Source organism: Gaeumannomyces tritici (assembly GCF_000145635.1).
Source record: "Gaeumannomyces tritici R3-111a-1 unplaced genomic scaffold supercont2.5, whole genome shotgun sequence".
NCBI lineage: Eukaryota > Fungi > Ascomycota > Sordariomycetes > Magnaporthales > Magnaporthaceae > Gaeumannomyces > Gaeumannomyces tritici.
The window spans coordinates 3,689,583-3,700,193 of NW_008804549.1; the positions used below are offsets into that span (position 1 = coordinate 3,689,583).

The window sequence follows — 10,611 nt, forward strand, 5'->3', positions numbered from 1 at the left end:
CATTGAGGCGCGAGGATCCTCGGCTTCGGCCATCTGGCTTTGCCCCGGATTTTGTCCCAGGGACCTCGCGCGGCGGCCCAGTGTCGGGCTGTGCAGGCTCTGCGCTTCTCAGCTCACCGCACCCCTATTGCTCTGCGCCTCATGCCTGCTCTTTCTGTGTGACAGCGGTAGCCACTCTCCACACCTACCGCTTACTTCCGTTTCTGGCAACAATTCACAGCCCCATATCGTAGCATATCGTAGTACCACCCAAGGTGAATTCATTCCTTGACCTGTATATATCTGTTGCGATGGCCTGCTCTTTTTCTGTATCCCTTGCACCAGGAAGCTCTCTCTCAGCCCCTATTCGCAATATAACCAAAAGATCTCACATCAAGCCCCTATCAAGTTCGACTCGCACTGGACGGTTCGTCCCTCTTTCAGGCTTATACGGCCAACCACCAAATCATAAAATTCCTTAAGCCCTCCCGACACAATGGTTCTTTCGAGAACTCTGTTCGGCTTGGTATGCCTGTTTGGCACATCTCAGGCCGCCAGCTACCAGCTTTACAAACACGTCGACAGCAAGAACTTTGAATCGGAGTTTGAGATGGACGCGATGGAAACCGACCCAACCCTCGGAAATGTTCTATACGTGGACAAGGCCACCGCGAAAGGCGACAAGCTCCTGGGAGTGAAGGATGGCGAGATATATATCGGGGTGGATCATCGCACCAAGATTCCAAGCACTGGCGGGAGCCCTGCGCCGGCAGCCCCTGCTCCCGCCAAGCCTGCTCCCGCGAACCAACAGTCACCACAAAAACCGCTGCTCGCTCGTAAAGACGACGGGATCAGTATCAAGAGGAAATCCGTCCGAGTCAAGTCCGCAGACGTCTACAACAGCAACACCCTGTTCATATTCGACGTCTCGCACGCGCCCGTGGGCCCTGCCGTGTGGCCTGCCATCTGGACCTTCGGCAATACGGAGGGGGATGGCATCGGATGGCCCAACAAGGGCGAGATTGACATCATGGAGGGCATCAATTCCATGACCACCAATTCCGTCTCGCTGCACATGGATGAGAGCTGCAAAGCAGCCTCCAACAAGGGCTCCACCAACGAACTGACCACCTTTCAGGGCAACTGCAACGAGGGCAGAGGTGGGACCGGCTGCAAACAAGAGACAAAAGAGCCCGCGGCTTACGGCACCGAGTTCAACAAGCGCAGGGGCGGCGTATATGCCATGGAGTGGACCGACGCCCGCATCTCTGTCTGGTTCTTCCCGCGCGGCGGCAAGATCCCCGACATCAAGAACCCCGACCCCGCGTCGTGGGGGAAGCCCATGGCCAGCTTCACCAACTGCGACTTCAGGAAGTTCAGGGACCATAGAATCATCATCAACATCACCCTGGTAAGCCCGAGAGCCCTCATCTACCTAACGCCCCACATCCCCGTCTGTGAGATTCTTATTTTGCCCTGCGCAGAAGCTGACATTGATTTTTTTCCTTTGTTGCAGTGTGGTCAATGGGCTGGCAAGACCGATGAGTGGGGAAATGATGCGAAATGCCCTGGATGCAAGAACATGGCCATGGAATGTAAAGATTTCGTGGCCGCTTTCCCCGAGAAGTTTACCGAAGCCTATTGGCAAATCAAGACTATCAGCACCTTCAAAGCCAAGTAGGCTCGCTGGTGCTGCTCCTTTCCTCTTTTCTATCACATTTTTGGCGCTATCGGCAGGCCGGCGTTAATGTTTCGGACATCTTGGTAACTGCTTTATGGGCGTTATTTACCTTTTATTCTTACTATTTTCTTCTTCTTTTACTCTACTTATCCATGTCTTTTGTCACGTCAGCCGTCTTTCTCGGGCGGATTTTCCTGGATAGCTAGGGTTCTATTAGCCTCGATACCCCGCCGTAGATTGTGCTCTTTATACCACGTCTTATTATACACATTTATCCCACGCTGCTCTGTCCAATATTGGACCTCGTCCTCAAGAAATGAAAATGGATTGAAACAATGACAATACGAGCCTTGATGGGGCCCCAGAGTTGATGGAAGAGAATACGAAGAAGAAATGATGACTGCCACAATCATATTCGATATATCAGAAACATTGACGGAATACATGGTCCGACACCTTGCCGAGATCACGTTCCGCTCTGAGCCACTTCCACCTCGGCCTCGGCGCGACACGCGACCGTAGCCGCCCCGGGAAGCGACACGGCTACATGAGCCGCAGAGCCTAGGGGGGAGATATGAGGCGACACAGGGAGGCCAGGACAAGCGATAGCGAAAGCAGCCGGCCGACGTTGCCAAGGAAACGCGGCTGCAGGCGGGCGAGCCAGAGGCCTGGCGTCGCACGCTGCGAACGCCTAGGTTGTACAACACAAGGGCCACGGTGAAAGAATGAAATAACGATGTGAAAAAAAAAATAGAGAGAGCTTCGGCAAGATAAGCCGTGTCTTGTCTAGCGCCACGGGAGGTCTTGCAACACGTGGGACGCAAACGTCGCGTCGAGGAGACAGGCACCTGTTTGCGTGCCACATGCGTGGGCAGAAGACCTAGAGACGCTTTACCTGTCTCAGGGCGCAGGATGCTGTGCATCCCATACTCGCGTAGAGACACCCGCAAGATGGGATCAATCAATCAATGTACGATACCGTGATCAGTTACCTGCTCGCCTTGTCATTGCCGCCGGAACACATAACAGGCGATTCCCCAACCAGAAGGAAAAATAGTGACGCCGTACAAGAATCTATAGAAACGAACAGTATACAGACTGGGAGAGTATAAAAAGAACCCAATCAAAGACGTAATACACACAGTGAACAAGAGGGAAAAGAGAAAATACGCCTGATGGATGCACATGGTAAACATTAATATTCTATTCCTTACTCCAAAGCCGAGAAAATGCAGAGAGCAGCCGCTGGCGGCAGGGAAAGAAGAAAAAAAAGCGGTGCAGGTCGAAAAGGTGAAACAGAAATATAAAGGGGGAACAAGAAATGGAGAACAAGAAGCGCCATCCTCCTGTAGAGGCAAGATAGCGGCACATCGATCCATCGTGGTCGATCAAACAAGAATGGGGATCAAAGACTAATCCCACCACCAGCGGCGCAGAACGCTTGATTATCGTGTCTCATCTCTCAATGACGTCAAGTCCCTCCCGTGTCCGAGAATGCAGAAATGCAAGCAGATTCGATAAGGGTATAATATCGAAAACATGGCCGACGGGATCCGCTCAGAACTTGACCTTCTGGCCAGTGAGCTTGAACCAGATGAGGGCCAGGAAGTCCTCCTTGAAGCGCTCCCACCAGGTGCGGTTCAGGTAGTAGCTCAGTTCGCGGTAGTTGTACATCTCGCCCCAGCAATCGCGGCCCCACTCGCAGCCAGCCATGTTGACGAGGAAGTCGCGGTCTTTTTCGTCGTAGTGGATGCGAGAGTCGTTGCCGTGCTCGTTGCAGGCGCCCGGCGGGAAGCTGTTGATCATGCGCTGCGGCAGGAAGCCCGTGTGCTTGCGCACCCAGGGCAGCGCCACGTACATCTGCTCCAGCGCGTCCTGCTCCTTGTGCGCCCACTCCATATGCTTCTGCTCGTAGGCCACGGGATCCCACCACACATCGAGAAGCCGATCAGTCCAGGCGCTCCGGCGGAGGAAGAAGGAGCCCAGGTTGAACCCCGAGCAGTCCTGCGAGAGGATCAGGTTGACCGAGTTCGGGTTCCCATCGCCATCAGAGCTCCGAGATTCCACGTCGAGGTACGTGTCGGTCGGCGGATGCGAGATATTGAGGGGGTTGTAGGCATTGATGTCGCGGTAGACGTGCTTCTGAATATCGTTGAAAATGTGGCTCTGGAGGGAGTAGGAAGGCTCCATCACGAAGGTGTTGAGGTCCAGCCACCAAAACCTGCAAGTACACCACCAACGCATGTCAGCAACCGACTCTTCCAGCGCAAATAAGTTGCTCGCAACTCCCCTACACCTAGGGGGAAATGGGGGCTTACCACTCAGCCTTTGGGTATTTGCGCATGCAGGTCCTGACAAAGTCGACCTTCTCCCAGCTCTCACGCCACTCGTGGGCATAGCGTTTCTTGGTGCTCATGTCGACAATCTCCAGGTCGTAGCCCCATGTAGCAGCATACTTCTTTTTGTTCCGGGTGCTATCGCGCTCGATAGCCCATTCCCGAGCACCCTTCCATTCCATGACACCTCCGCCGACGTTTGCAGCAAGGATGACAACGAACTTCTGTCCTCCGCCGAGTGCCGGTGCTCTCCGGTAATGATAGACGAGGGCTGTGAGTTTGGTGTTAGAATTTGGGCTCTCTCAAATGTGTTGAGTGAACACGAGACCAAAGGGGGCAAACAGGTTGTCCAAGTCCTGCTCCGAGAGGCAGTGCAACATACGGGTATTGTAAAAAATCAAGGTCGCAAGAAGGATGAGTCCCAGTGCCCACAGGACAATACGAGTTCTCCTACTTGTCCGAGAATAGGCGCGTCTAACCCTGGAAACCAGCGGCAAGTTATCGGCATGCCACCTCCCCCGGCCAAGCTTTTCCTTCTCGGCATAGGGCGTCGCGGCGCGGCCGTTGTTCCACAGCGGCAGGCCGGACGATAAACGCCGTACGTGGCCCATGATACCACGCTGGTTGCCGGTGTTGGTCCTGAAGCCGCCGGATGCAGCGCCGCTGTTAGAGGCGCCGTTCTTGAGGCGCGCGCCCTCCCATATGACGGGGCTGCTGCCACTATTGCCGCTTGTGAAGCCCCTCGAGGGGCTATTCCGACCGCTGCCGGTGATGTTGAGGCCGGGGCTCGCCCACCCCCCGCCGGGGACGGGAGATGGGCTTCGAGATAATGACATGTCAGGATCGCTCGGGGTGCCTGCCATTTTCACGAAAATTTCTGTTAGTGGTACATTGCAAACCGACGGGTACGACGTGCAGTTATAACGGGGTTGCATGAGGCAGAGCGCGGGATGGTGGCTGCGAGGGATAAAGTACGAAGGCGCGAGGGAGCTAAAAAGGGAGCTTGACTGTCTCGAATACGAAAAAAAAAAAAGGAAAAAAAAAAAAGGGGGGGGGGGGGGGGGGGGGGATCAAATAGGAAGTGAGATAAGAAGGGGGCGTGGGTGGTGGTGCAGCCGTGTCAAAGGCAGCAACCCACAAGGGACAAAATCAAACGGTACGAGGGCGCAACGGAATGTCTCAACGTACCCGGAATCGGCGAGAGCAGCGTGGGCTGGTGACGGGGGTGGACCCCGAGGACCTGTGTGGGAGGTCCAGAGGCTCCTACGACCGAGGCGGAGGAGCGTCGTCGGTGGTGAGAGCGTGCGGGCCGGTCGCTGAACGACGACGACGACGAGCCGGTTAGGAAAGCCAGTTTTTCGGTGTTGTCGGTGCGGCTGTCAACCAGGTGGTCTCTCCTGCAAGAGAGAACCAGCTGGCCACGACCACACACAGGTGTTTCGGTAAGACGGTTTATTCCCGGGGGAGGGAGGTATCGGCCTCTAGGGTCGATCGGCACCGTCGATTGGTCGGATGGCGCTTTTGGATTTCGCGGTTTGCAGTGCGCGTGGAAGAAACAAAAGAAGGAACGTCGGGCGAAAAATAAAAAACAGCAAATATAAAACAACAAAATAATAAAAATAAAAACCCGACAGGGACGCAAAAGATTTGAGGACAGCGACACGGGTCCAGTTTGGATGTGGGACCCGATCCGCAGAGATTGCCAAGATCAACTCCTGACGCCCAGACAAATTGCGCAAGCAAAAGGGGGAGGAATGCGACTTGTTGCAGCGTGTGCAGAGGAACCAAAATGTCCAAACAGGACCAAACTTTGCGGGCCAACGCTGTCGTGCTTGCCGTCCTCAATTTGTCCGGGCTGACTGACGATGCGTTGCGCTTTCCTGCCTGTCTGGTGATGGGTGTTCTCTGCTGCTGATAAGCCTCCACTCTGTCGCAAGCAAACACTGTGCCGCACTCGACCGTCGTGCTCCGGGCTGGACAGAGGCCCGTTTGCAGGCCAGCAGCTTGCAGATATGCAGGTAAGATACTTTCTGCGTGAGGTTGAATACGGAGCAAGGCGGCGACGGCGGAAGGAACGACGGCCGCGATGGCGCGTGGCTGCTGCTTGCTCGTATCTGCGCTAGGAGGGGCGTGGAGGGTGTGTTTCCCGCTTGTGGCTCGGACAGGCGGGCGCTGTCTTGGTGTCTCTTTTTTTTTTTTTCTGTCTCTCCTCCCTTGGCGCCCTTTTTTTTTTCCCCTGCTCAGATCTGGAAATCCGTCGCGCCAATGTCAGAACAAGAAAGTTAATGGAGACCTCTGTCTCAGGAAACCTCTGGCGAGGTGGAATTACCGGCTGGGTATCGAGCAGCTGCGGGTGTCTGTAATCGGATCGGGCGAGTACGAGAAAGAAAAGGGCAGCGGCTCGGAACAGATGCAGAATATTGGTTGCGGCTTTCTTGAGCGAAGCTGAGAGGAATCTGATCTTGAGTCGAATTTAGGCGACGGGCGTTGAGGCGATTCAAACCTCCTTCTCCCCTGTCCGGGCGCTAGACCACTGCCGGCTAGCACGGACAAGGACCAATTGAAAGCGGGTCCTTTTAGGGGATGTCGAATTCCTCCACCCAGGTCCCTCCCTGCCGTAAAGGATCCGAATCAGGAGGTTGGGTCGCAATCCCTCACATGTATTGGGACAGGTCGAAGGAGATAATGCTGCAGATTGTAGTTAGGCGCGGCGCGTCAAGACCTATAAATGCGCAGTGCGTAGGGCAGCGATAGGTGAAAGAACAACAGAAAGGATAGAGACAGGATCTTCAGGAGAAGAAGAACGAAGAAGACACATTTTCGTAGTTGCCTATCTTTGCTGTTATCTCTTTCACCGGAAGCGCGTCAAACCCCTTGTCCGCAAACGAGTCGCCGCAGATCTGAATGGTAGCAGACAGGCAGCCCCTTTTCCCTTTCCCGGGAATGCCAAAACGTAAAAGCCAATGCAAATTTGACAGATTTTGAGCACGACAAGCGCCAATCTCGCACCTTCCGTACATCCAGGGCTGCCCTTTTCGGCCATGATTGGACTGACGACTTCCCGCCAACCGACCGCCTAGCCTAGCCGACTGCTCACAAGGCCCTTGACAATGACAACATCCTCCAAACACACATACCCATGCCTCTGACTGGTCGCTTCCTTTCTGCCCCTGGTCACCGCTGGTGGGCGTTCTGCGCCAGACAACGGTCAGACGGGCTGAGTAAGACACGACGGATGCACGCTGGGATTTTTCCGTCCGAGATCATAATGCCCTCTCCTTCATTCCGTTGAGGACAAATAAAATGGGCGAAAATAAAATAACATCGCGATTGTTACACAAGGTCTTTAGCTTGCTAGGCTTTGGCATGACAGCTGTCAAGAGCGTTTCAAGCTTCAAATGTTCTCTGTTATTTTTATCCTACTTCCAACGGATTCGTATGTCTAGTACAAGCACAGAGATATGGCTGCAATTACCACTACTTTGGGCTTCACGATACTGATGTCTGCTTTCTTGAATCTTGACTACAGCGGATTTAATGGGGTCCTCGGGTTTACTTGTCGTGGTGGAGCGGACGTACCACCAACGCGGGTCGTCGAGGTCGCCGAGGACGGAAAGGACAGCTGTGAGGAAATTCCAGAATGACAGCATCTTGTGCCCGAAAGAGTACCTGCACGAGCTCACATGGGAACCATGACAGAGAAAGATTTGCCCGCAGGAGGAAAGGAGAGCGTGTTGAAGATCCCGTGCGGGATTAGCCCCAGCCCAATGAATTTAAGCTGACTTTCCGGAAACTAGGCCTGCTCTCGGCATTCAGCGACCTGTGCATGCAACAAAAACAACGTAGGAATCCTCCATTGATAGAAGTGGACGAAATGGTTAAAATGAATAGGAACGAAAACAAAAAAAGGAAGAAGCCAAGAAGGTTAACGTAGTGAGGCCAGAATCGATGCAACGCGCCATGATACAGGGCCCGAAGCCAAGTCGCATTAGAGGCATGCGGGTGGATTGAATCAAGCTTTTTCTTCGTGATGCCTCCCGCCCCGAACCGAAGCAACGGGCACATCAGAAAATGCTCTTGGGCAGACGCAACTTCAAGCGCCCAACGCGAACAATAACAGTCCAGAACGTGAGCACATCTCAACAACTAGGCCTTATTTGCAGACCGACACGGAAAGAAACAGTCCCCAAGGCCCCACCTCCATTTGCTGCCTCAAAAGGCAAGGTCGGAAGGCTAGGGAAATTGGGAGGTCCTCATTTGACAGGGCGATAAGGGAGCATCGTTGATACAGCTCGGTGGCTGCTTGAGACATGGTTACGTTACCTATGGCCTACTTCGGTACATAGTACAGCCGGTTATGCGCCCGCATTGGTTGAGTGAGTTGAGGACCGTGAGAAGGCACCGTGCTCCATGGGGCACACACAGGCACTCCACAAATGGGCCACCCCAGTCGCAACACAAGCTTTTTAGGGCTCCCGACTCCCGAAAACCACTCAGAGGGCCGTTTCCCCCATGGTATTTCCGGCGAGTCGGAGGTTCCGAGGCAGCATGAGCCTGGCGCCATGCAGGCCTCCACGTTACAAAGTGGACGAGAGCTGACGTATGCCTCCAGACTACCGACCTAGCTAGCAGTCCGGGGTCTGGTTACGGCCCTGTTGCCAACCAACCCACCGAGCCATCCACGCGCGGCCCGCAAGAGCTAGCCTGCTACGTATGCAGAGTGGAGGTGCTATCGTCGATGGATACGGCTTCCCTGGGGCCTAGCTGGGAAGGGACCGCCTGATACGTCTAGGTGCACGCAATATGGCCACCCAGACGTTCTGCTCTGCCCGCGCCTGCCCTGGCACGCGTGCAGGGAGATATGACGGAGGCCTCTCCTCGAGTTGGCCCAGCGAATCCCTCACTGGGTGGTCAGCCGGCTTTCGTGGTCCTGCGTTCTGACTAAACCTTGTTTGTCTGTTCTTCTCACCCGCATGTGCTGGTGTTAAGGGGCTACCCAGGGCGGAAGCTGGTCTAGCGGGGGCCACCGAGAGGATAAAAGGCCGCGACAGCCCGACTCCATTCCTGTCCTCTTCTCTCCTCTCACGCACTCATCTTTACCCATAGCCGGAGAACCTCGACACAGAGCTACCAGCGAACCCAGCTTAAGAATCCAGCTCACTCTTGACCTCCCACTTATACTTGAAAGTACATCAGCAAACCCACAAAATGCCTACCGTCAACGCTCCCCAGCAGCAGCAGCCCATGGATGCTGCCCCGCAGGACGCTACCGTTATGCAGCAGCCCGTACGTCAATACGGATGGCCGGACGATCCCATCTGCTTCTTTGTTGAGAGCACGATTTGTGGGCTGACCTTGCGATGACCCCAACACAGACCGCTGAGCCGGATATGTCGACCGATGCGAGCCTGAGAGGAGGTTTCATGGAGGAGTAGGTCATCTCCCACGGCTTGTGGTCAAGCCTCATCCTCCGTAAGACATGCTGACAACCCGTTGCCGACAGATGCTCGTGCTGCTGTTTCAGCGAGGAATGCGCCTGCTGTTAAGGAGCAAAGGGCGGGGCTTTGTGGGCGATGCCCTTTGGGAGGATTAGAGGGCCATGGAGAGATCACTTGTCGTCCATGCCAAGTAATCTGGGCGAGCAACTGTATAGCATTATCTAATGTAGCAAGCAATACCTACTGAATTTTGGCGGCTGTTTCCCTATTGACCGTGTGGCGCGCCTGCGGTATCCAAGACGGGAACTTAGTCTGAAGTTCGGTAACGAAGTTTGTCGATACTTGCGACGATGAATGCCACCTATCTTGGCTTTATTTAGCTAGCACGAGGTGGCCGACTCATTCGAAGGTAGGGGGCCTGAGCAGAGCAAACAATAGAAAACAAGGTCGGTATGACGAGAAGGAAAAAAAGACGAGATGAGTTGGTGAAAAAAACCGCCCGAAAAAAAAACGCACCCATCCGAGCTGCTTTGATGCCCCTCGGGGTATAATCCCAGGTGAGATACCAAGACTCGTCGTCAAGGGTGTGGTGACGCCGTGTTTGGATGGGAGCGGGGAGCCCCAGGCTTGGCAATCCAGCCACGATGCATCCCGTCCTGGGCGAAGCTTGGCATCCGCCAGATCGCTCTGACAGGCACAGGGTGTGGGTCGCAATGGGGCTAGGTATGGAAGCTGGGCGTGGTGGACGCCGTTTGCTCAATTGGCCCTTCTTGCGGGCTGTATTAGAAATCTGCCGCATGTCAGGTCGGACTGGTGTTGGAAACCACGAGAGACGCGCACATCGCTCATCCACCTGAACTGGCTGTACCGCCACGCCAAACATGGAAACGGGCAGCGGGCTCAAACTGACTTTCTAGCCAGGCGCCAGAAAAAAAAAACAGCGCGTGCGGCTTGGCGGGTCTGGCGGGTGCTGGGGACAAGAAGCCAATCAGAGCACCGCCAAGAGGCCCGGCGGGTAGCCACAACCAATCATCTCTCCCAGACGGCCTCTGGACGGCGGTTATTCCAGACCGCGGTGCGACGACGAGAGCCTCTCGTTGCCGCGGGAAGCCCAATCGCCGCAAATGACGCCCAGTGCCATCCATCCGACTCTGCTTCCTTCCTGCACAGGCCCCCC

At 54.9% G+C, this 10,611-nt stretch overlaps 3 protein-coding genes across 3 annotated transcripts; 2 read left to right on the top strand and 1 right to left on the bottom strand.

Moving 5' to 3' along the window:
• Positions 1–106: 106 nt before the first annotated feature.
• On the top strand, positions 107–1,939 carry GGTG_10190 (hypothetical protein). The gene is made up of 2 exons (XM_009228056.1): positions 107–1,390; positions 1,496–1,939. Exons 1-2 carry the CDS (start codon positions 476–478, stop codon positions 1,658–1,660), a joined length of 1,080 nt encoding a protein of 359 aa, XP_009226320.1. The 5' UTR covers positions 107–475; the 3' UTR covers positions 1,661–1,939.
• Positions 1,940–2,187: 248 nt separating this feature from the next.
• Positions 2,188–6,229, bottom strand: GGTG_10191 (galactosyltransferase). Its single transcript, XM_009228057.1, has 4 exons — positions 5,185–6,229; positions 4,379–4,852; positions 3,979–4,267; positions 2,188–3,881 (listed from the first exon to the last, which is right to left on the bottom strand). The coding sequence occupies exons 2-4, from the start codon at positions 4,830–4,832 to the stop codon at positions 3,218–3,220; spliced, it is 1,407 nt and encodes a 468-aa protein (XP_009226321.1). The 5' UTR covers positions 4,833–4,852; positions 5,185–6,229; the 3' UTR covers positions 2,188–3,217.
• Positions 6,230–8,454: 2,225 nt separating this feature from the next.
• On the top strand, positions 8,455–9,691 carry GGTG_10192 (hypothetical protein). Its single transcript, XM_009228058.1, has 3 exons — positions 8,455–9,282; positions 9,372–9,427; positions 9,500–9,691. The coding sequence occupies exons 1-3, from the start codon at positions 9,205–9,207 to the stop codon at positions 9,540–9,542; spliced, it is 177 nt and encodes a 58-aa protein (XP_009226322.1). The 5' UTR covers positions 8,455–9,204; the 3' UTR covers positions 9,543–9,691.
• Positions 9,692–10,611: the final 920 nt, after the last annotated feature.

Excerpts from the sequence above, each read along its gene's own strand:
- GGTG_10190 (XM_009228056.1), top strand. The coding sequence starts at position 476 with ATGGTTCTTTCGAGAACTCTGTTCGGCTTGGTATGCCTGTTTGGCACA. Across the intron at positions 1,391-1,495 it reads TCATCATCAACATCACCCTG|TGTGGTCAATGGGCTGGCAA; the intron begins GTAAGCCCGAGA and ends CCTTTGTTGCAG.
- GGTG_10191 (XM_009228057.1), bottom strand. The coding sequence starts at position 4,832 with ATGTCATTATCTCGAAGCCCATCTCCCGTCCCCGGCGGGGGGTGGGCG. Across the intron at positions 4,268-4,378 it reads CTTGATTTTTTACAATACCC|CCCTCGTCTATCATTACCGG; the intron begins GTATGTTGCACT and ends CCAAACTCACAG. Across the intron at positions 3,882-3,978 it reads AAATACCCAAAGGCTGAGTG|GTTTTGGTGGCTGGACCTCA; the intron begins GTAAGCCCCCAT and ends GTGTACTTGCAG.
- GGTG_10192 (XM_009228058.1), top strand. The coding sequence starts at position 9,205 with ATGCCTACCGTCAACGCTCCCCAGCAGCAGCAGCCCATGGATGCTGCC. Across the intron at positions 9,283-9,371 it reads CTACCGTTATGCAGCAGCCC|ACCGCTGAGCCGGATATGTC; the intron begins GTACGTCAATAC and ends ACCCCAACACAG. Across the intron at positions 9,428-9,499 it reads AGAGGAGGTTTCATGGAGGA|ATGCTCGTGCTGCTGTTTCA; the intron begins GTAGGTCATCTC and ends CGTTGCCGACAG.